This window comes from Dromiciops gliroides, chromosome 4 (genome assembly GCF_019393635.1).
Source record: "Dromiciops gliroides isolate mDroGli1 chromosome 4, mDroGli1.pri, whole genome shotgun sequence".
NCBI classification, from domain to species: Eukaryota; Metazoa; Chordata; class Mammalia; order Microbiotheria; family Microbiotheriidae; genus Dromiciops; species Dromiciops gliroides.
In genome coordinates, this window is record NC_057864.1 from 327,131,633 (window position 1) to 327,154,639 (window position 23,007).

Below are 23,007 nucleotides of genomic sequence, written 5' to 3' on the forward strand. Positions count from 1 at the left end.
ATACTTTCCCCTCTACTATGCTGACTGGGGTTTATTTGGGGTTGTCATTATTTTTTGCCAGGGTAAGTGAATAGGATGGTTGGTTCAAGGGTCTTCTGACCTTCCAAAAGAGGTCTGTGGGAAATTCCTCAAAATATAAACAAATGATGTGTTTATTTAAAAATAGCCCTCCTATCAGTTTCCCAAATTCCAGGTCTTCTTTGCAAATAGCACTTTTTCAGCAAAGACTAAGAAATTCCAAATCCAGGTAAAAAAAGAAATGAAGGTCTGAAAAAGTTTGGGGGCCTCATATGCAAGACTGCTTCAAGTTACCGACACTATGGTGAATATTTGTTTTGCTTCTTGCAAAAGTATTACATGGTTATCTTAGCCAGGAATCAAAGTCAGATTTCCAACTACATGAACTGTGAACAGAGAAATGAACTCTCACTTAGGTCCCCAGACAGAAATTCCAATTCAAGCTCCTATGTAAAGGTAGCCCAAGCAAATCATCTGGATTAAATCTGTTTTCCATCCAGCCTTTGGAAGCTGGGTCTCCATTTCAATAAACCCCAAGTTAGACAGATGTTCACAGTACACAGCTATTCATGTGTATGTTTAGCACTTCATACATATCACACACATGTACACATACATATGTGGCACTATTCATAGATGTATCTATTTAGACCTCAAGGTAACCTTAGAAGTTATTGAATTCAAACCCACATTTTACTCCAGAGGAAACTGAATCAGTTAAGTGACTTGCCCAAGGTCACACAGGTAATACATGGCAGGACTAGCTAGAGCCTATGACTCCAAAATCTTTTCCCTTTCCACTGTACCATACTGCCTTTCTCAGACTATAGGCAAATTTTCAGATAATTTTATGACCAGCCCAAAGACTAAGGAATGTTCCCAACCCACCATTGACTAGAATCTCAGGGACAGTTATTTCTTTGCCATAGATACCAAAACCACTGATGACAAGGCATTGTTTTAAAATATATTTGTATCACCTATATATTCACTACATTCATCTTTCCTTGTCAGTAGTTTACCTATATTCCAATCAAGTTTATCCATGGCCAACCTGTCCCAGCAGCATTCCGTGCCTTCTCTGAAGGGTGATGAGAGAATAGCATCCTCAAATAAACTTCCCAAAAAACCACCCAAAACAGAGTTGGTGAAATCAATGGTACTCCATGTTCCAACTGCACATTCTACATTTGCTTCAAAAAAGTTTTGTCAGACACAAATGGTTTGGATCAGATAGTAGCCCTAGAATCCTGAAAGCAGTTACCCGTGGAATAAACTTTCCTGATCTAGCCCATTCCTGGTTTTGTTTTCAGGACTTTAGTTGTATGTGCCCCAAAAGGTGCTAAAATGGTTGCCTGTGAAGCCAGAAATGCTCTTCCTATTTCTCTTTATGATTCAACTGTAGTTTCCTAAAGATTATCTTGCAAAAAAAACTATATTTGAGATATAAACTTCAAGAAAGAAGTTGGTCTGCAATCACCATTTGGGTCAAATGATATAAGACACTGCCTATCTACCAGCACTGAAATCCCACTGGAATCATTGCCATGTGGAATCCTTACCCCTTTCATAAGCCCAAAGAAGGGCAATTGATTAGTATGTGAATGGAGGTACTGCCTTATAGACTAGGGTTCTTGAGTCAATTCATCCAAACATCTAGCCTCTACCCAAACTATCTGAACCAATAATTAGATGAACTTTAAGGTCTCTCCTGATTGTTGTTCAAAGATTCTCAAATCCATCTTCTCATAAATCCACAAAAGACATCATTAGCAGAAAAGGATACCTTTTAAAAATCTCAATAAAGTCCAGCATTTCAGATACAGTGTATGGGGAGAACAAATCACAAAGAACACCAGATGAGCCTCCGCAGTTGCCCTCTCCCTTTGGGCTATAGGCTAAAATATCAGAAAAGTCACATTAGCAGAACTACGAAGCACCTATCATTGTATGGCCTAGGTGCTCTGATATGAATAAGTCTTCCTATTGTAACTTTTCAGTATCACCCACAAAGTCTAGGGTTGGCTTGTTTGTTTTTCAAGGAATCCTTTTTTTTTTTTTAGTAGGCAAGCTCCTGATTGCCCAGATCCATAAAATATTGCCTCCTTCATCTCCATTAGACATAGGGTTTTTCTGTGCTTTACTGCCTCCAAATAAAAAATGGCCAACCTATCATCCTGAAGGTGGGGAGAGACAAGGGTATTGAGCCCATATGAGAACAGACAAGAAAAAGAGCATTATTCTCCAGGGACACAGAAAAATAACAATGTTTTCAGCAGCAGGTGTCCCATGGTTTGCAGAATTCTTTCAAAGTAAGATTTCAAGCAAAGTAGAAAAAAGGAATGATGGTAGACCGAGCCATAAGTGGCCCCACCTGTACATACACTTTGCCTGCTAGGATGGTGCCCCTGACTGTCTGACCAGTTGATGGACTAAAATTCCTTTCCTTCCCTCAGTGTCTCACACATACGAATCACAAAGATAAATGATATTTTATGTCGATATAGCGCCTTTCTTCCCAAAGGTTCAAAGCGCCTTATTGTATAGTATTTCATGAATCCTCACAACATCCCTGTGAGGTAGGTAAGTGGAAATCATTATAATCCCCATCTTACAGGCAGGGGAGACTGAGGCACACAAAAGTTAAGTGACTTGTCCAAGGTCACACAGCGAGTCACTGGCAGAGCTTAGAAAAAAGCATATTCCTGATTAGCACCTAGCACAGTGCTTGGCACATAGTAGGAGCTCAATAAATATTTGTTGATTTGATTTATGCTGCCTCTAGGAACATATAATTCACATACACACAGAACAAGCAGCCACCAAGGGGGGAAAAAAACCTACATTCTTCCATTTTGACATCTTACAACCATTTCCAATATAAACAGATATAGGAATTTCAAAGACTCCTCTTTCAAATAAGCCTTTGACCTCTTTTTTAAAGAGGCTCATCATGTGTACTTCCCTATAGGCACCCACCCCCTTTCCCCCTCTCCCCACCCCACTCTGTTCTCCCTGCACCAGGGCTCCACCCAAACTGAGAGATTAGTTTTCTCATGAAAACAAAAATGAATTTCAAGAACCATGCTGACTTTGTTGGCTGTTTGTGTTCTAAATGGTCTGAACAGCTTTGTTCTCTGCTATTTCTGGGTTTTGTCTTTGTTGTCTTGGTCTTTTGTTACAAAAAGAAATAAGGCGTCTGACCTAGTCCAGTTAACACTGTATGGACCACATCCCAGGAGCTCTCCCTCCCTGGAGGGTATGGTGCTCTACCTGGGAACACTGGACTGACCCCAAGAGGTGACAGCTCGGAGAAAGGAGGGCCAGCGTGCCTGGGCATCATTTGCATTGTTCGTGGTCTGTATAGTCATCCATGTCCACATCAGAATCAAAGAGGGAGTGTCCAGTGAAGTCTGTGTCGGGCGTCCGGGATATACTGTTCTCTGCCCCTTCATCATCAAAGGTTTCTGTCCTTGAATAAAAGCTGAAATCCGGCAGGGGGGTGTGCGTCTTGCTGCCTTCGCTGCTCTCCTCAGACTCATAGATGGTATTGTCATCATCGTGGTGCCATTCTGGCCAGAATTTCCTCCTTATTCTTTCACAGTACATGGCAAGGTTAATCAGTTCTCCTGAAATTGAAGAAGACAAGGGTTAGTTCTCAAGGCTGTCGACCTTCCTGTGCCTACTGCTCCAGAGGACATTGGAGTTAGCAGACCCTATAATAGATAGACATTTGCAAACACTTGTCACAATCCATATGGAGAAAAGGATGTATAGAATGAACTAAAAGATAGATAGCCAGAGACAGACAGACAGATAGATAGATAGATACAGATAGACATATAGATCTGCAGCATACATACCAAATAAAAGTCCACCTTAGAATTATGTGGACCCAGGGTGACATCCTGCCTCTGATACATATCGGCTGTGTGGCCACAAGCCAGCCCCACAGAGATGCAGCATGGTAAACAGATGGAGTGTTGAACTTAGAATTAAGACCTAGGGCCATCTCCAGTCGTTCTGATCTCTCTCTTGCCACTGGAGCCAAATAGCTCTGGAGGAGAGAGTGAGGCTGGTGACTTTGCACAGCCCTGCCTCACTTAAATCCAACTCACTGCAAGTCAAGGCATAAACTTTGAGAATGAAGGACAAAAAAACAACATAAGAAGCCCTAGGTTCAGATTCTACATCTGGCATTTACTAGCAGTGTGACCCTAGGCAAGTCATATAAAGCCCTCTCAGCCTCAGTTTCCTCATTTATAAAATGAAGGGGATGGAGTCAATGACTAATAAAGTATCTTTTAGCTCTAACTTTATAATCTAGATAGCCATTCCCCTACACTATTGATTACAGTGAAGGGAGTGTCCACACAAGAATTCCCTACAATTATGAAATCACAGGTCCAGGCAAAACAAAACATGTATTGACATATAATGAAGCCTATAGATCTTAATCTTGCATGTTGTCAGAGATAAACTGGGAGCAGGAAGGTATACTGGGAAAAACCCTGGATCTAGAGCCAGAAAACCTGGGTTCAAATCCTGCTTCTAATATTTACTCCCTGTGTGACCTTAGGCAAGTCACAACTTCTCTGGACCTCAGCTTTCTCATCTATAAAATAAGAGGTTTGGACTATATGATTTCTGAGGCCCTATGACCCCATCTATGATCCTGAGATATAGAACAGATATTTGATAGATATGTGATAGCAGATGTGATAGCAAAGCAGTAGATAAATGCCTATTTGTGTGCATTTCTAATACATTTTATGACTCTGGGAGGAGGCAATCAAGACTATATCTTGCTTGGGTTCTTATTTGAACGTGTTCTCTGTGAGGATTTATGAGATGCCTTGGACAAGCGTCATAAAGGATAACACATGAATGGTTCATGATCTCCACCACTAGAGGGAGGACTAACATTGATGAGAGCACACATCCATGAAAATATATTTAAGTCCTTAGGGAATATAAACAGAATTGTCTAAAGACATCCCAGAAACATGCTAGTTGGTAGGAAAATGCCATTCTAAATTAACAACTTGAGCAAAAATAATCCACAAAGCAAATAACTGGGTATTGACTTTTATAGCTATATGACCAATAATGAATTTTCTGAAACTACATCCAATTATAGATTGTTATTGAGTCACTAGAATCAGTATCTTCCCTAAATTTAGTCTTTTAGAAATATGAGTCAAAGGAAACTACTTCTAATTTTGTGCTAAGAAAAAAAACAGATAGTCAAAAGAAAAGCAGGCAAGGTTTAGGAAACAAATAGTTTTCAGGAAAAAAAACACACAGGTTATCAACACTGTATTTTTTTAAGTGCTCCAATTTATAAATAGTAAAAGAAATTCAAATTAAAACAACTCTGAAGTTTCTCTCCACACCCATAATATTGGCAACAACGATAAAAACCCAGAAGCAGTCAATGTTATAGGCAGGTTATAGGAAGGCAATCACCCTAGTGCACTCTTGGAGAGAACTATAAATAATAATAATAAAGACAATAATAATGATAGCTAGCATTTCTATATTCCATGAAGCTGTGCAGAGCACTGTATATGTCATATCATCTGATCTTCACAACTCCAAGAGATTGTTATCCTATTATATGCTATTATTATCCCCTTTTCACTGGTACAGAAACAAGTTGAGAAAGGTTAAGTGATTTGTCCAGGGTCACACAACTAGTAAGTCTCTGAGGTAGGATTTTAACTCAGGTCTTCTTGACCCTAAGTCCAACACTCTTAAACAATGTGTCACCGAACTATGAATTGATCTGACATTCTAGAAAGCCAATTGTAATCAAAGAGGCATTGAATTATTTTTCCCCTTTTATCTTTGTTGTTCCATTCCTAGGCAGGGACACCAAGGAAGTCAATGACAGAAAAGTCTCATCTATACCAGGGCTTCTTAAAGTTTTTCCACTTGTGACCCCTTTTCACCTGAGAAATATTTATGCAACCCCGGGTCTATAGGTATATAAAATAGGTACACAAATCAAACATTTACTGACAAATTTTTCACAACCCCCACACTTAGTTAAGTGACCCCATATGGGGTTAAGAAGCTTTGATCTATACCAAAATATTCATAACAGTCATCTTGTGATAGCAAAACACCTGTAAATTAAGGGAGTTCCCATTGATCAAGAAATGATGAGCATAGCATATAATTATAAAATGGAATATTACTGTATCATAAGAAGTGGCAAATATAGGGAATTCAGGGAAACATGGGAAGATTTGTATAAAGTAATACAGAGCAAAAAGCAGGAAAAAAAGGATTATATATTCACACACACACACATAACAAAGAGCATAATAATGCAAATGAAAACCACTTCGGATATTTACTACCAGACTGACCTTGGGCAAGTCAGTGAATCTCCCAGGGCCTCCATTTCCTCATCTATAAAGTCAAGGGACTGGATTACAAGACCTCTAAGGTCCCCTTTCCCATTCTACATCAATTATTCTCTGCTCCTATGAACATTAAAAGGCAGCTGAATTCAGAGTACTTACAATCAACGTTCTTGGTCCCAGACAACAGAGAATGAAACCTATTTGTCTCCTCTTGGAAGAGGGATAGGGTAAAGGATTGCATATGTGAAATGTCGTACATCCTGAGAGTTGTGGTTATTCTATAAGTCCGTTTTATGTTATTTTTTTAAAATAAGAAAGAGTTCTTTGTGAGGAAATTATATTGGGGAAATGAGAGTACAATATGTATTAAACACACCAAAAAGAAGTAGGTAGTCAATTGATTAAAAAGATAACATCTAGTAATATCAGATTTTATAAGCTGAAAGATAGAGAACATTGTGCTTTTGTTCCACCAGATGGCAATATTGCTTATAACAACATATACAAGGTGTCCTCAAAAGTCTTGACTCAAAACAGTTTCAAATTACTACAGGGCAATTTTAAGCCACAAAAGCTTAAAACTACACTAGCAACAAGGGCCAAACACACAAATATGTGTATATTTACATATGTATATGTAATGTACATGTGCATGTGTTATGCATACTTGTACGTGAATATATACATATATAATTTTCTGGTGTAGAACTTCATGCCTAATATTTTTTTGTATCTTTATAAAAAAGTTACACACATGCAACATAAAACACTTGGATGCTGTGGGAGAAAGAGATTTTAAAATACATTTATCCTACCTATTGGTTAAAATATGCCTTGGCCATATAGAATTCACCAAACTAAAAACCTCAGGTAAACAGAACATTTATGGCTTTCAACTTTTAGGAGGAAAAAAAGACAAATGATTTAAAAAGAAAAACAAATAACCTTCAAGGCTACTTCCAAAAGTCAATACACATCCAATCCAGTTGCCTTTATCCTCTACACTAACAACCCTGAGGCACCGTAAAGTCCTGACTCATCCAAAGACAAACCAAAGACGCTCAATATCATCTACTTACAAAAGCAGGAAAGCGAACTAATGTATTTTTATTATAATGTATTATTCATTTAAAGACCAATGAAATTAACAATATATTTATAGCTGATTATACTTTGAAACAAATTTCTATGGGCACTATGTTCATAACAGCTTATATTTTAGTTTTTCCTTCTGTAGGCTCTCTGTTCTCCATTTCTGTATTCATTATCTATATATAACTTCCTTTTTATAATTTTAGAAATATTTTTAAATATTTAATTTTTTAAATGTCTCAAAGGGTTGAAACAAAAAAAGGCTTTTTAGTTAACCTTCAATAAATTGAATTTTCATAGGATTTACAGCTAAACATAACCTTAGTGATAACCTAGTGCTACCCCCTCATTTTACAGAAAAAGAAACTGAGGCTCTAAAATACTAAGAGACTTAGTCAAGGTCACACAATAAGTGAGTAACAAAAATAAGAATCAAACATGGGTCCTTAGATTCCTAATGCAGGGCTTTTCCCACTACACCATACTGTCTCTTATCAGACACAGTACCCTAGACAAGTCACTTAACCTTTCTCAACCTCAGTTTCTGTACCAATAAAAAGGGAATAATGATAGCAGTTATCTCTGGGAGTTGTTGTGAGGAACAAATGATATGACATGAACAGTGCTTTGCACACCTTAAAGTAATATAGAAATATTGGCTATCATTATTGTTGTCATTATTATTATTATTATTATTATTATTATTAACAGTTTTCTTCCAAGCATGCCAGTTAACCAAAATTACATAAATCTTGGACGTGCAGAGCTCCTTAAATGGTGTTTCCAAAAGTAAAGTCATTGTAACCAAAAGTAATTATAAAGTGATAGTAACAAATATGAAAAATTGTTTCATTTAAATATTAACAGAAATATGTGCATCCTTTATTATATTAGAGTATTTTTTGTGATGGTAGGAGGGTGTAAGGAATTAATTGTGATTTGAGGTTTCCATGACCACATCTTTGCTTCATTATGGTCAGACTGAAAAGATATAATCTTGAAAAGCCTAAGAGAAGATGGGTGTGTACTTGAAGAGATTATAGAAAAGAACATTTATTGAGTCAAAGTATCAAACTAAATATCTAAGGCTCCCCTAGTAGTTCCCCTATGCCCACATGGGCCTGCCCAAATTAAAATGGGGATAGCCCAGGGGGTATGTTGAACCAATTGGAGACTCAGCATGGCTAAGAACCTCCCCTTCCTGTGGGAGAGGCAGGAAGGGGGAAGAGAGAACTCCGGGAGGAATAGAGAGAGAGGAGCTGGGTGGTGGTTGACCTTCGGACCCAAGCAGGAGAGACTGCACAGCTGATTCTCATTGGAACTAGGGATTTCAGGTGGTGGTGAGTTTGTGTTGTGGAAGCAAGACCAAGTCTTTGGGCTAGCTGAGCTGGAAGCAAGTTTGAGATTTGAGTCAGTCTTTGTTAGATTCTAATCATCTGAGAAACAGGTCATATTTTTTCCCCTATTCCCTTTCTCATTGTCCCTGGCTTTATTAATTTCACCTGTGTTGTAAATTTTGTTCCCATTAAAAAAAAAAACTGGTTTGTTTGTGGAAAAGAGGCTGTTAATCTCCTTTCTTATTAGACTGGGAGCAATAACTAAAAAGGCAGTTTGGAAGGGAGGAAACTTTGGACCTAAAGGTCTCTCATTATTTTCTGAACCCCAATATTATGGCGAGCCGCCCAATTAACTCTCCCCATACTAAATTTGGCCCTTACAAGGGCAAGGAGAAAAATTATTTGTACTTCTATGTACATATAAGAATTTTGTGCTGGCAAGTCCAACCATGGAGAAAATTTCAAATCTAGAACATCTTGCCTTAAATGTGTCTTTCCAGGGACAGCTAGGTGGCACAGTGGGTAGAGCACCGGCCCTGGAGTCAGGAGGACCTGAGTTCAAATCCAGCCTCAGATACTTGACACTTACTAGCTGTGTGACCCTGGGCAAGTCACTTAACTCCAATTGCCTCACCAAAAAAAAAAAAGTGTCTTTCCTAGAAGAAAACTTTGAGACAAATATTTGTGCCTGAGTCAGTGAATAAGTATTTATTATTTTATTAATCACTTCACATGTTCTAGACTCTATGCTAAGTGTTGGGGATACAGAAAAAGACAAAAACATGGTCTCTTCTCTCAAAGGGAGACATCTTGAGAGAGGAGACAATATAACTATGAACAGAAAAGAGATATATAGTGCATGTGAAAGGTGATCTTAGAGAGAAGGGATTGGGGGGAAGGTGGGGAGAGATAGCAGAAAGGAGAAGATACGATTTTACCTGAATCTTAGAACAAGAGGGAAGCTAGGAGTTGCAAGTGAGAAGGGGCAGCATTCTAGGCACAGGAGACAAACAGTACAAATGTATAGGATGATGAGTGTTGTAAATGTGTAAACAAGAAGGCTGGTGTAGGTGGATGCTAGAGTGTGTGCAGGGGAATACAGTGAAGGAAGACCAGAAAGTCAGAAAGGGGTCAGGTTAAGAAGGGCTTTAAAAGCCAAACAGTAGAGCAGCTAGGTGCCCAGGGTCACACACAGCTAGTAAGTGTCAAGTGTCTGAGGATGGATTTGAACTCAGGTCCTCCTGAATCCAGGGTTGGTGCTCTATCCACTACGCCACCTAGCTGCCCCCCATTCCTTTAAAAAAAAAAACTGAACCAGTGATTTCATTGGTTTAGGGAACACCCCTAAGTGAGGAGAAAATGAAGGACTTCCTCAGTACATCCTCTTTAGCTCAGTCTTAGAGAACTGCCCAGGTCACACGGGCAATATGTCAGAGGGCAAGTACTGTCTTTTTGTCTGTATCTCTATCTCCGGCATTTAGCACTGTGCCTGGTACACAGTAAGTGCTCAATAAATGTTTGTTGTTGGAATGGACTCCTAACTAGGGTTTAAATCCATGTCTTTCCTTTCTGAGACCAACTCTCAGAACCACTATCCCACCCTACTTCTCTCATTTTATCTCATTGCTGTTGATAAAATGCTCTCTAATATCAAACTGAATCCAAATGACCATTATTTTAACTATTTTAATAAATTGAATTTCTGAGTTTTCTTCATCGATTTTGATCATGACATCTTTAAAGAATGATACATCATATGTTAATGAATTTGTTCATGCTAAATTATTTCATTTTTAATAAATTATATTGCAAAGGTTACAATAAAGAAAACTTGCTCTGTGGCCTCAGAAAGCCATTTTTATCTAGATAGAATTTCTAAGGACTTCTCAAGTATTAAAATCCAATAGTTCTAGGGGCAGCTAGGTGGCACAGTGGATAGAGCACCGGCCCTGGAGTCAGGAGTACCTGAGTTCAAATCCGGCCTCAGACACTTGACACTTACTAGCTGTGTGACCCTGGGCAAGTCACTTAACCCCAATTGCCTCACTAAAAAAAAAAAAAATCCAATAGTTCTAAAAAGTTGTCTTGAATTATGTATTTTCCTATTAACTTTTGCTGCTTCCCAGGTCCAAACACAATTTTTTGGCTGATGAAATCAAATCAGTGATGTGTGGGGTAAAACTTGGACTAGTTAGCAATCTGTTCAGACAACAAGCACTTATTAGGGGAAGAGGAAAGGAAGGGCATAATCATTTACATAACAACTACTATGTGCCAGTCACTGTGCTAAGTGCTTTTTCTTTAAAATGTACTTCCTAGATTATAGGCCCTTAGTAAATGAAAGCTCTTGATACTTCATTAAAAAAAAAAATCTGAATTTTACAACCATCAGTCAGATCAGGACTATTAATCAAATGTTTTCATAAGATAATGTATGACTAAAGGCGTTTGTTAGGCCTTTAGAATAGAAGTGTACACAAACATAATGAATTTGATACTTCCTTCTCAATATCCTGGATATTAGGGAGTGATTGGCTTTATCTCAGAAAGAGATCACTGTGGAGTGGAAAGAGAAGTAGTATTGAATCAAGAAAACTGGCTCCAAATTCTCCCTTTGACTTTTACCACATGTGTGACTTTAGGCAAGTCATTTTCCCTCATAAGAGCCATCTAGTCCCATCCCTTCATTTTATAGATGAGGAAACAGGCTCAGACAGGTTAAGTGACTTGCCCTGGGTCACACAGGAAATAAGTGAATTTGAACTATATTCTCTCACTCCAAATTCATTGAGCTTTTTATTACCATGCTGTCCCTTTCTAGGCTTCAGTTTTTTCATTTGCAAAATAAAAGGATTAGTCTAAATGAGATGATCTCAGTTCTCTACCAGTTTCAATTTTTTTTTTAAGTGAGGCAATTGGGGTTAAGTGACTTGCCCAGGGTCACACAGCTAGTGTTAAGTGTCTGAGGCTGGATTTGAACTCAGGTACTCCTGACTCCAAGGCCACCTAGCTGTCCCAAAAGTTTGGTTACTACTTTTTTTTTTTTAGTGAGGCAATTGGGGTTAAGTGACTTGCCCAGGGTCACACAGCTAGTAAGTGTTAAGTGTCTGAGGCTGGATTTGAACTCAGGTACTCCTGACTCCAGGGCCGGTGCTGTATCCACTAGGCCACCTAGCTGCCCCTTCTCTACCAGTTTCAAAGTGTATGATCCAAAAAAATCCCAGTTCAATTTTTAAATGTTTAAACTTTCACACTATAATACAAGAGATTCTGTGTATAAGTACCATGAAGAAATGCTATTTTAAAAGAAATAAAATTTTCTTCTTTTGGTTCACTGGGACTTGAATTTTTGCAGTCCCCAGGAAATGGTTTACCCTCTCTTAAAGAAACTATTGTTCATTTGTCCCAGGATGTGAGGGGAAAAGGGAAATACTTCATCTCTTTGTCTAATCAAATCAAGTCATCAAGCATTTATTAAGTGCTATGTGTATTGTAAGGGGCTAAAATTCTAGCTAAACTATCTAAAATGTAATGAGTGGTCACCAATAAATTATAAGCTTTAGCAAGAGTATTTAAGTGTTTAAGTATTTATTAAAGAGCATTAGGATCAGAGAGAAAGGTAAAACTCTAACTATTTCTAAGAGACCCTATCATCCAACCCACCATGGCAAGGTCAGGAACCAAAAGAGAGAGAACCCCTCCGCCAGCATCTGCTTCCTACTTCATGTCCCCCCCAGAGAAATGAGAGGCTCCTCAAGTTGATTGGCTGGTAGCCTTGATAGACAGTACCCACGAGCAAACGTCACTTCCTGACGCTAAGGACCTTGACCACATGACTTGCCCTCAGAGGCCTTCACCTCATGGTGGAGCTTTTCTACAGTAAGTCTCCAGCAGGTGGTGTCATTCTAATCATTACAGTATATAATATCATTAACTTCAACTTGAATAAATTCCTTTTAAATGCTTGTTTTCTCATTTTCTATTAAACTAAATTTGTAGTTGATTAAAACTACCCAAGAACTTTAAGAAGGCAAACACAAAGGGTGACCTAATGAGATTGATTTTGTGTAGGGATTATTATCATTCTGTTGCCCCAGCTCCTACTATTTATTGGCTTTCACTTCAGAGATAAACATCACATTCCTACTTATAAATACAGAGAGATTTTGAATGACTAACAATCTTGCTAATATTAACTTTGGATGAAGTACTTTCAGTTAAATAAGGAGACAAGGAGTCAGATTGCAGACTGGAAAAAAAAGCCTCTGGGGGTAGCTAAGTGGCACAGTGGATAGGGCACTAGCCCTGGATTCAGGAGGACCTGAGTTCAAATCCAGCCTCAAACACTCTACACTTCCTAGCTGTGTGACCCTGGGCAAGTCACTTAACCTTCATTGCCCTGCCCCCCCCCAAAATTTTAAAGCCTCTCAAAAGAGTTTGGTCTAACAGTCCACACAAGAAAAATTAATTGGATAAAGAATGACTATTATCTAGGCTATGATAGAGAACTGAATGGACAACCTTTTGAAGAGACATTGCAAATGGACAATGAATTGGATTTAGAATTGAACAGGAGGTACTGGATTGTCTTTAGAAAAAAATTAGAAGATCATTTTAATGACCCCAAAAGTTTTCCAGAAAAAGTATGCTCAGCTTCATTAACATACATAATGGACTTCAGCTCTATTTTTTGGTAAAAATAAAGCTTAAACTTATGCTCTATGAACCAGGCACAAAAATTGGAGTTGGTCAGTCATTAACATTTATTACGTGCCTATGTTGCAAGCACTGTAACTAAGCCCTGAGAATGCAATGGCAAAAAATAATCCCTGTCTTAAAGAGGTTCACAGTCTAATGGAGGAGACAACAACATGTAAACAACTATTTACAAACCAATTATATACAGAATAGCTAGTTGGGGCAGCTAGGTGGCGCAGTGGATAAAGCACTGGCCTTGGATTCAGGAGGAACTGAGTTCAAATCCAGCCTCAGACACTTGACACTTACTAGCTGTGTGACCTTGGGCAAGTCACTTAACCCTCATTGCCCTACAAAAAAAAAAAACAGAATAGCTAGTAAATAAACTACAGTGGAAAGATACTAGAATTAAGAGAGATTGTGGAAGCTTCCTGGAGAAGATGGGATTTTTGTTGGAACTGGAAAGAAATCAAGGAAGCCAGAAGATGGAGGTAATAATGGAGAGAATTCCAGGTATGGGGGATGTATAGCCAGGAAAAATGCTCCGAGTTGGGATATGGAGTGTCTTGAGGAATAGCAAGGTGAGGGGGTGAGAGGAAAAGTGGTTATGAAGGGTTTTACATTTGATCCTAAGGGTGACAGGGAGCCACTGGAGGTTATTGAGAACAGGGGTAACACAGCTGAACCCATGCTTTAGGAAAATCTCTTTGTTAGCTTAGTGGAGGATGAACTAGAGTGGGGAGAAATCAGTGGCAGGCAGACCAACCACTAGACTATTGAAATAATCCAAGTGTGAGACCTGCAACAGAGTGGTAGCATGGTCAGAGGAGAGAAAGGAACATATTCAAGAGATGTTACACAGGTAAAATCGACAGATTTTGACAACAGATTGGTTATGGGGAATGAGAGAGTAAGGACTCAAGTAGCCTAGGGGACTGGGAGAATGGTGATACCCCTTTACAGTAACAGGCAAGTTTGGAAAGGGGTAGGGTTTGTGGGGAAAGATAATGAGTTAGCATTAAGTTATCCAAAAACATAGGAAGTCAAAGTCAATGAGGGACATAAGAATGAATGTTAGCTGCCAGTGATGTAGTGATTAGATTAGAGGGCCTGGAGTCAGGAAGACTCATCTTCCTGCATTTAAATCTGGCCTCAGACTAGCTGTGTGACCCTGGGCAAGTCATATAAGCCTGTTTGCCTCGGTTTCCTTATCTGTAAAATAAGCTGGAGAAGAAAATGACAAACCACTCTAGTATCTTTGCTAAGACTCAAATGAGGTTGTGAAGAGTCTGACACAACTGGAAAAAAAAAAAAAGACTAAACAACTAGCTGCCTCAAATCCTTTCAAGTAGTAAGCAGAATAAAAACCTTGAATAAATTGTCACACTAAAAAGAGTGCTTCCATTTTCTGTTTTCTGTTTTTGTTTTTTTTTTAGTGAGGCAATTGGGGTTAAGTGACTTGCCCAGGGTCACACAGCTAGTAAGTGTTAAGTGTCTGAGGCCAGATTTGAACTCAAGCACTCCTGACTCCAGGGCCGGTGCTCTATCCACTGCACTAGCTAGCTGCCCCTGAGTGCTTCCATTTTCAAAGAAGGGTTTCAAGCAATCTGATTTTATAACCATTAAATTATATATAAATACAGTCATGAAGTTTGTCTTTAAAGACAAAGTTCCAGTCTTCCTAGGTAATTTATCATAGTGCTTAAAATAGGGAGATAATGGACAAGCAAATACTATGAACTAGGTAATAGTTGATTTCAAAGTCTATACACTGTATGTGTTTAAGTATATGGGATAGTGGTGATTCAGTTTATATGGAAAGTAGTGATTTAGAAGCTAAAAAAACACACCCTTGGTTGATATGTGAGGGGGGAGGAGGGAATGTCCAATACCTTTTAAAGATTTGATTAGAAGAAAATTCACCAAGTATTTCAAGGTCATAGCATCTAGAGCAGGAAAGGATTTTAGACATTATTTTACAAATGAGGAAACTGAGGCCTAGAGAAGTAACATGACTTTCCAAAGGAAATCAAGATGATAAGTTAAGAGAGCCAGGACTTAAACCTGCCAGGTCCTCCAACACCAAATCTAGAGGTCCTTCCATTAAACTATGGCTATGACATGAGGTCATGTCTTCAAAACTGATGAAATACAAAATGTATGTATCTCCCAAACTACTATATGAGACTAAAATCTTTAATACAGTCATTCAGGAAACAAACACTGATTTTTTTAGCCAAAATATATGTATATCATTATTATTTTTATTATCAGGTAGCAAGAAATTGGCCAATGAACAGAGTCCTTAAGAGCATGCACAGAGAAGAGTTTGAGAAACCTGATTCTGAGAGAGTTGTAATGATATATAATGGAAATGCCTTGAAGGCATTTGGAGACATTCTTTAACTGGTGCTCTTCTGCTAACCAGGTGGTGAATAGGACCCTCTCTGGCTATAGCTACATAGGTAAAACAATACATTCTTAAGGCACTAGTCGACCTCATCCATTCTCTTGGTTTTTACTTGCTCCAATATGGCAGCATTCCAATAAGAGAAAATAGAATTCTTCTATTGTGCTGCAAGAAACGATGAGCAGGAGAAGTTCAGAGAAACCTGGAAGGACTTGCATGAACTAATGATGAGTGAGATGAGCAGAACCAGAAGAATATTGTACACAGTATCATCAACATTATGTGTTGATCAACTGTGATAGACTGGATTCTTCTCACCAATACAATGGTACAAGCGAGTTCCAGGGGACTCATGATGGAAAAGGCTCTCCAAATCCAGAAAGAAAAAAAAAGAACTATTGAATATGGATGCTGATTGAACCATACTATTTCTTTTGTCTTTGGTGCTGTTGTTTTTCTATTTTGAGGTTTTTCCTTATTGCTCTGATTCTTCTCTTATAGCATGACTGATGCAGAAATATGTTTAATGTTGTTATGTATATGTAGATGTGTGTGTGTATATATATATGTGTGTGTGTGTGTATAAAACATATATCAGATTGCCTGCTGTCTGGGGGAGCGGGGGGAGGGAGGGGAAGGAAGGAGAAAAATTTGAAATTGGAAATCTTATGTAAACAAATGCCGAAAGCTATCTCTACATGGACCTGAAAAATAATAAAATACTTTCATTTTTTAAAAAAAGAAAAGAGAATTCTAAATGAGAAGCCTCAGGTTCTCCCCATTCAAAGCAGACACATAGCCTGAGAATAGATACCTTGGTCCAGCCCCTATCTCACAGGGTGGTTGTGAGGATCAAATAAGATAATATTTGTAATGCACTTAGCACAGTGCCTACCACATGGTAGGTGTTTGGTTGGCTAGTTGTTGTCCTTCAGGCTCAAAAAGGACCAAAATGGCATCACTATATTGGGATCTCAGTACAGTGTATCTAACTGTGGCTGATCAAACCAATATGAGCTCGGAATGTACTACCACAGGTCAGGCACAAATAATCCATGTAAACATCTGGTTTGGTAGGTGCTTAATAAACGTTTTTCCCTCCCTCTCTTCTTTGCCTTAGCTTTTGTTCTTCTGTTTTAGGTAAAGATTTGGAAGCTGAGAGCTTGTGAATATGAAAAGGTCACCCAAAGTCTAGGAGCACAGGCCAAGTTTTGCATCAATGCCCCAAGGATCCAAGAATAGCCTTTGGGACCCAGACATATTTATTGTAACTAAGATATGGGTTCATTCAGCAGAAATGCTGTATTTGGACATGAACATTCTCCCCCTGAAATCATGGTACTATGGTAAAGAGTATGCCCCCAAGGGGTAAAGAGGACATATTTGAACTTCTTGCTATATTTCAGAGTAAAGATCTCTTTGTAAAAACTAATTGATTTGGGGGGCAGCTAGGTGGTGCAGTAGATATAGCACCGGCCCTAGATTCAGGAGGACCTGAGTTCAAATCTGGCCTCAGACACTTGACACTTATTAGCTGTGTGACTCTGGGCAAGTCACTTAACCCTCATTGCCCTGCAAAAATAATGTTTAAATAAATAAATAATCTAGTTGATTTTAATTGGTCAAATGTAACTAGTACTCTACTCACTGGTGGCTAAGTGTGGTACTCAATGGGTACTCAAACCAAAGGCATCAGGGAAGAAATACCTCCAACCCCTCAGAAGCACCCATAGAACACTAAGGAGGAAATGTACCTGATCTTAATTTTGGAGAGACTGATTACAATTAATAGTAAACACTTTTTTTTTTTTTTTGGGTGAGGCAATTGGGTGCCCAGGGTCACACAGCTATAAGTGTTAAGTGTCTGAGGTCGGATTTGAACTCAGGTCCTCCTGAATCCAGGGCTGGTGCTCTATCCACTGAGCCACCTAGCTGCCCCAATAGTAAACACTTTTAAAGTATATAGTACCATGACTCTGGCCTTATTGGTGGAAGGAATTGCCCATATGTGTGTGCTACATGGGGTGGGGTAGGAGTGAGGTTTAAATAATTTTAAACCTATACTAGAAAGAAGTCTGGTAAAAACCACTCCCACCAGGAGGAAGCTTGAGCAATGAGACTCAGCAGGCAAAAAGGAAGGTAGATGATGTAGGCAGCTCAGTGAGGATACTTATAAAATATTCATTGGTCCCAGGGTGTGTTTGTTATCTCAATTCTGTAAAGTCAATTCGATTTGTTCAAATCAACAAGCATTAATAAAGGGCCTACTAGTTACCGGGCACTGTTTTGTTCACTGAGGATACCAAGACAAAAACAAAATAGTTTTTGTCTTCCAGGAGTTCACGTTCTTTGCAGGGGGCATTATATGTATACAAATAAATACAAAACATGTATGAAATATGTAGGGCAGAGTGAAATGAAAGAATTCTAGGACTTTCCCAGGGCAGCACAACTGTACAGGAAAACAGCTTTCAATGTGAAAGGGATAGGATTCTTCTCTAATCTCCGCTGATCTCTTCCCTCCGGGGAATCATAGGTATTGCTGATGGACATGGAAAATGTGAGCTTTTCATGCCTGTCCTTTACCTCTAATTTCTCATTGGCACAGTTGCCTAGCAACAAGGAAGAAAAAAATGAGGGAGAAATATTTAGCGTCTGAGAAAAATCAATCAAATTTTATTTTATCCTTCTAGGTCCAGAAAAGGGATGGGTTCACTTTGCTAGGATTACAGAAATATAGGTGTAGAGCTAGAAGGGATCTTAGAGGTCATCTAGTCCAGCCCCCTTATTTTACAGATGAGAAACTGAAGCCCAGAGAGGTTAAATGTATTTTCCTGAGTCCCACAAGAGAAAGTGGCAGAGCCAGAATTCCATATTCTTCTACTACTCCACTGTGGTGACATTACAAGAGGGCTGCAATCTTTGTCCCCAAAGTGCCACAAGCCCAGATTTAATGGAAAGAATGGGATATAAAAGGACAAGAACATGGGGCAGCTAGGTGGAGCACCAGCCCTGGAGTTAGGAGGACTTGAGTTCAAATCTGTCTTCAGATACTTGACACTTACTAGCTGTGTAACACTAGGCAAGTCATTTAACTTCTATCTCCCTCAGTGTCTTCATCTATAAAATGAGGCTTATCATAGCACCTACCTTCCAGGGTTACTGTGAGGATCAAATGAGATAACAATTGAAAAAGTGGTTAGCACAGTACCTGGCACACAGTAAGGGCTATATGAATATTAGCTATTATTAAGTAAGATAATATTTATAAAGTAATTCAGTACCTGGCACATAGTAGGAGCTTAATAAATACTTGTTTCCTTCTTTCAATGAGATGATCCCTAACGTCCCTTCCAGCTCTAATAACAATAATAATGATGATAGCTAGCATTTATATAGCTCTTTAAGGTTTACAAAGCATTTTACAAATATTATATCATTTGATCCTTACAACAGCCCTGGGATATGGGTGCTATTATTATTCCCTTTTTACAGATGTGGAAACTGAGGCAGACAGAAGTTATGTTACATGCCCAGGGTCACATGAACCATATCAGTCTAGATTTCAGTTCCGGTCTTCTTTATTCCCAGTCGAGAGCTCTATCCATGGCAAAATCTAGCTGCCTCTACTTCTATAATCAAGTAATCTGTGATTTCTAAGATCCTGTCCAGCACTGTCTGTGATCTTATTTTAACCATATGTATTCATTCTTGTTTTCAAAGAAAAATCTGTCCATGTGAGATTTATCAGATGCAATCTGCTGAGATACTCAAGAGTTGAAAGTCAAAAAAATCCTGGCTTTGTAAAAATAATTCTACCAGGGAATCCTGGGAAGTCACCTTTGTAACAAACACAGACACTCCTATTAACCATATTGTAAACTACAGGCTGTTAAAAAAAACTGGAAGAGACAGTATAAATAAGCTACTTCAGGGGCAGCTAGGTGGTGCAATGAATAAAGCACTGGCCCTGGATTCAGGAAGACCTGAGTTCAAATCCAGCCTCAGACACTTGACACTTACTAGCTGTGTGACCCTGGACAAGTCACTTAACCACAATTGCCTCACCAAAAAACAAAAAAAATAAATAAGCTAGTTCAAACCACTCATTTTATAGATAAGGAAACAGAGTCAGAGAGGTAGGGGATGGTACCAGACAGAATCAGAAAACCTGGAGTCAAATCTTAGCCCTATCATTTACTAAAAAACTTGCCAAAGAAGACTTTTTTTTAAGTGGTGCTGAATGGAATTTAAATTTTGTTTCTATCTTTATGAATTGAATCTAAAGATAACTATTATTAGATATGGTAGTGATATGAGATGCCCCCAGATCCATATTCCTCAGTATTCTATCAGAGTTGGCAACTGACCCTTGGAGAGGCCAATGAAAGAGTCTTCTCCTCCCCATCTAGCTCAGACCAGTATAGGAATGTTCTTCAAGGGGTCACAAACTGAGTGTGTGGCTTCTGTGGTGAATAGAGAGTGGGATCTTCTTGATCTGATGAAGACAACAATGAGTCCCATGGACTAGATTAAGAAGATGGTTTTCTGATTCTCAATGAGGTCAAACCTTTCCATTCATAAATGGCCTAGAGTGGCTGCCCAGTTCCAGTTGAGCAATGCAGCTTACTCCATTCCTTCCTTCCTTCCTTCCTTCCTTCCTTCCTTCCTTCCTTCCTTCCTTCCTTCCTTCCTTCCTTCCTTCCTTCCTCCTTCCCTCCTTTTCTCTCTCCCTCCTCTCCTTCTGTCCACACAGGGAATCTTACCCTTAGCTCAGGGTGCTTTGCCCAAAGGAATATAAATTTTGATGGCTGAAACCTAGATAAAAGAGAAAGAAGCCTTTCTTTGCCTCATTTCTTGCCTAGCCTTAATCATGGAATGGGTGTTGCCTCAGGCAAACTGATACCTGGGAAAGACCTTAGTTTAAAAAGTTCCAGGTCTGGGGGCTGCTAGATGGCACAGTGGATAGAGCACTGGCCCTGGAATCAGGAGTACCTGAGTTCAAATCCGGCCTCAGACACTTAACACTTACTAGCTGTGTGACCCTGGGCAAGTCACTTAACCCCAATTGCCTCACCAAAAAAAAAAAAGTTCCAGGTCTCCCAACTGCATTGGGGGCCATCTCCAATTGTCCTGATCTCTATCTTGCCACAGGACCCAGATGGCTCTGTAGGAGAGTGTGAGGCTGGTGCCTTTGCACAGCCCTCTCTCACTTAAATCCAATTCATTTGCAAGTCATGACATCACCTTCCTGATATCACGGTCCTCTTGGAGAAGGAACTACAAACAACAACTGTGGAGCTTACAACAGGAAGTTCTGCCACACTTGAGAGTGGAACTGAGTTATTACCACTTCACTTCCTAGCTTTAGGCCACATGTCTGAGAGCACCTCATCTAATTTGACTAGAAGTAGTAGACCTGACTTCATTCAAGCCCTTTGGGATGTTTAGTCTTGACCTTTGCTTTCTCTTCTATTTAGATGACCTTTGAGAGAGAATTTGTCTGAACTGGCTTATAAAGCAGTATCTGAGACTAGTAGGTACCCCAACTTTTCTGTGGACAGAGATAGAGAGATTAATCTTCTAGGGAGTAGAGAAATGAGCAGTCTGTCTGTCCCTATCATAATAGCTGAAAGCCCACTGGAAGTCATGTTCAGAGAATATACATAGGATCAAGGAAAGGTATTAATCTACTAATAGTTATTCATTTTATGGATTTAAGATTATTGTTAAAGATATATTTACATTTTATAAGACACAGTTTCAATAGATTGGTATGTATCATTGAAATAATATTTCACCTGATAGCCTATCTCTCCTCAAGTATCCTAGCATTTTCAAAGAGATGCCAATGATCCGTTAGCCATGAACAGTGGTGTTTCCCAAACAGCTGTACCAAGCCCATAGACATATGAACTGAATTTGACAAACACTTTTTCAATAAAAAGAAAAAATAATTCCTTAGACAAGGGGCTTTCAATGTTTACCTTTGATTAGTCTCTCAGGTCTTGTCCCTGGTAAGGTCCACATTGCCTGTGCCAAGTGTCCAAAGACGGTGGCATCAAGAGTAGAAAATTTTGGTCCCATGATGTATTTTTTATCACCTACAATAATGAAAGAATAAAGTGAGCAGAGCGTTTCCCAGATGACCTTAATAACTACGTCTTAAACTATTTTTTAAAAAGTTTATAATCCATTCTAGTTCATATTTTTTTTATTTATCAGTGGTCAAAAATCATTCACCTTTTCTTTGGAAAAAATAAAACAAATATCAAATTATGAGGAAGAAAAGCCAAACAAACAAAATAATACTATACTACTCAAATACAGTCAAATATAGCAATGACCCTGAAAACTCTGAACCAGAGCCACACCAACACATGAGAACTTTAGCTAAATAGAATTAGAAGTGCCAAAGATGACATCTGAATAAGAAATTCCTTTCTTCAAACCCTGACAATGGCACTAGAGTGGGGCAAGCTGGACTTTGCATAGTTAGCAAAAAAAAAATTTAATCAAAATAAGAGGTTACCAAATGGATCCCATTTCCTTTCCCTTCCTCTCTACCCCCCACACCAGTGGAATGGTTATGTTGTGTGGGTTGGTCTACTAGCAATTCTTTTTCCCTCTTCCTCAACCAAAGCAAAACAGATTCAAGAATATGGTCATATGGCTTGCCCAGGGCATTTTATGAAGCTTACCCTGGGCAAAAAAAAAATTCCAGTTATGGCTTTGACTCATCCTACCAGAAGAAACATAAAGAAAAAAGTCTCCCTCAGGTAACAAAGGCCCAAAAGATCTGGATAGAAATGAACATCTTGCAAATATTACAGCAATGCACTAGAAAAAAATTGTAAATCTAACCCAAGGCCAACAATGTCCATGAAATATCACCCTAGTTTTAACCAAGCTATTGCCATCCTGCATCAACTTCTAACACTTGTTTATAGTTGTTCCTTTTAGAAGATACTTCAAATAGAGGATTTTTTATGATACACTGTAGGGGTTAAATACACACAAACACAAGCACACATACATACATACATACATACATACATACATACATACATACATACAT

At 38.8% G+C, this 23,007-nt stretch overlaps 1 protein-coding gene across 1 annotated transcript in view; it reads right to left on the reverse strand.

Moving 5' to 3' along the window:
- Positions 1-3,025: 3,025 nt before the first annotated feature.
- The window catches only part of FAXC (failed axon connections homolog, metaxin like GST domain containing), an 81,105-nt gene continuing 61,123 nt past the window's right edge, over positions 3,026-23,007 (reverse strand). The window contains exons 5-6 of the mRNA XM_044005144.1: positions 21,917-22,033; positions 3,026-3,647 (exon numbers count right to left, since the gene is read on the reverse strand). Of these exons, the coding sequence (XP_043861079.1) occupies positions 3,358-3,647; positions 21,917-22,033 (407 nt within the window). The 3' untranslated portion in view covers positions 3,026-3,357. The remainder of the gene's footprint in view (positions 3,648-21,916; positions 22,034-23,007) is intronic.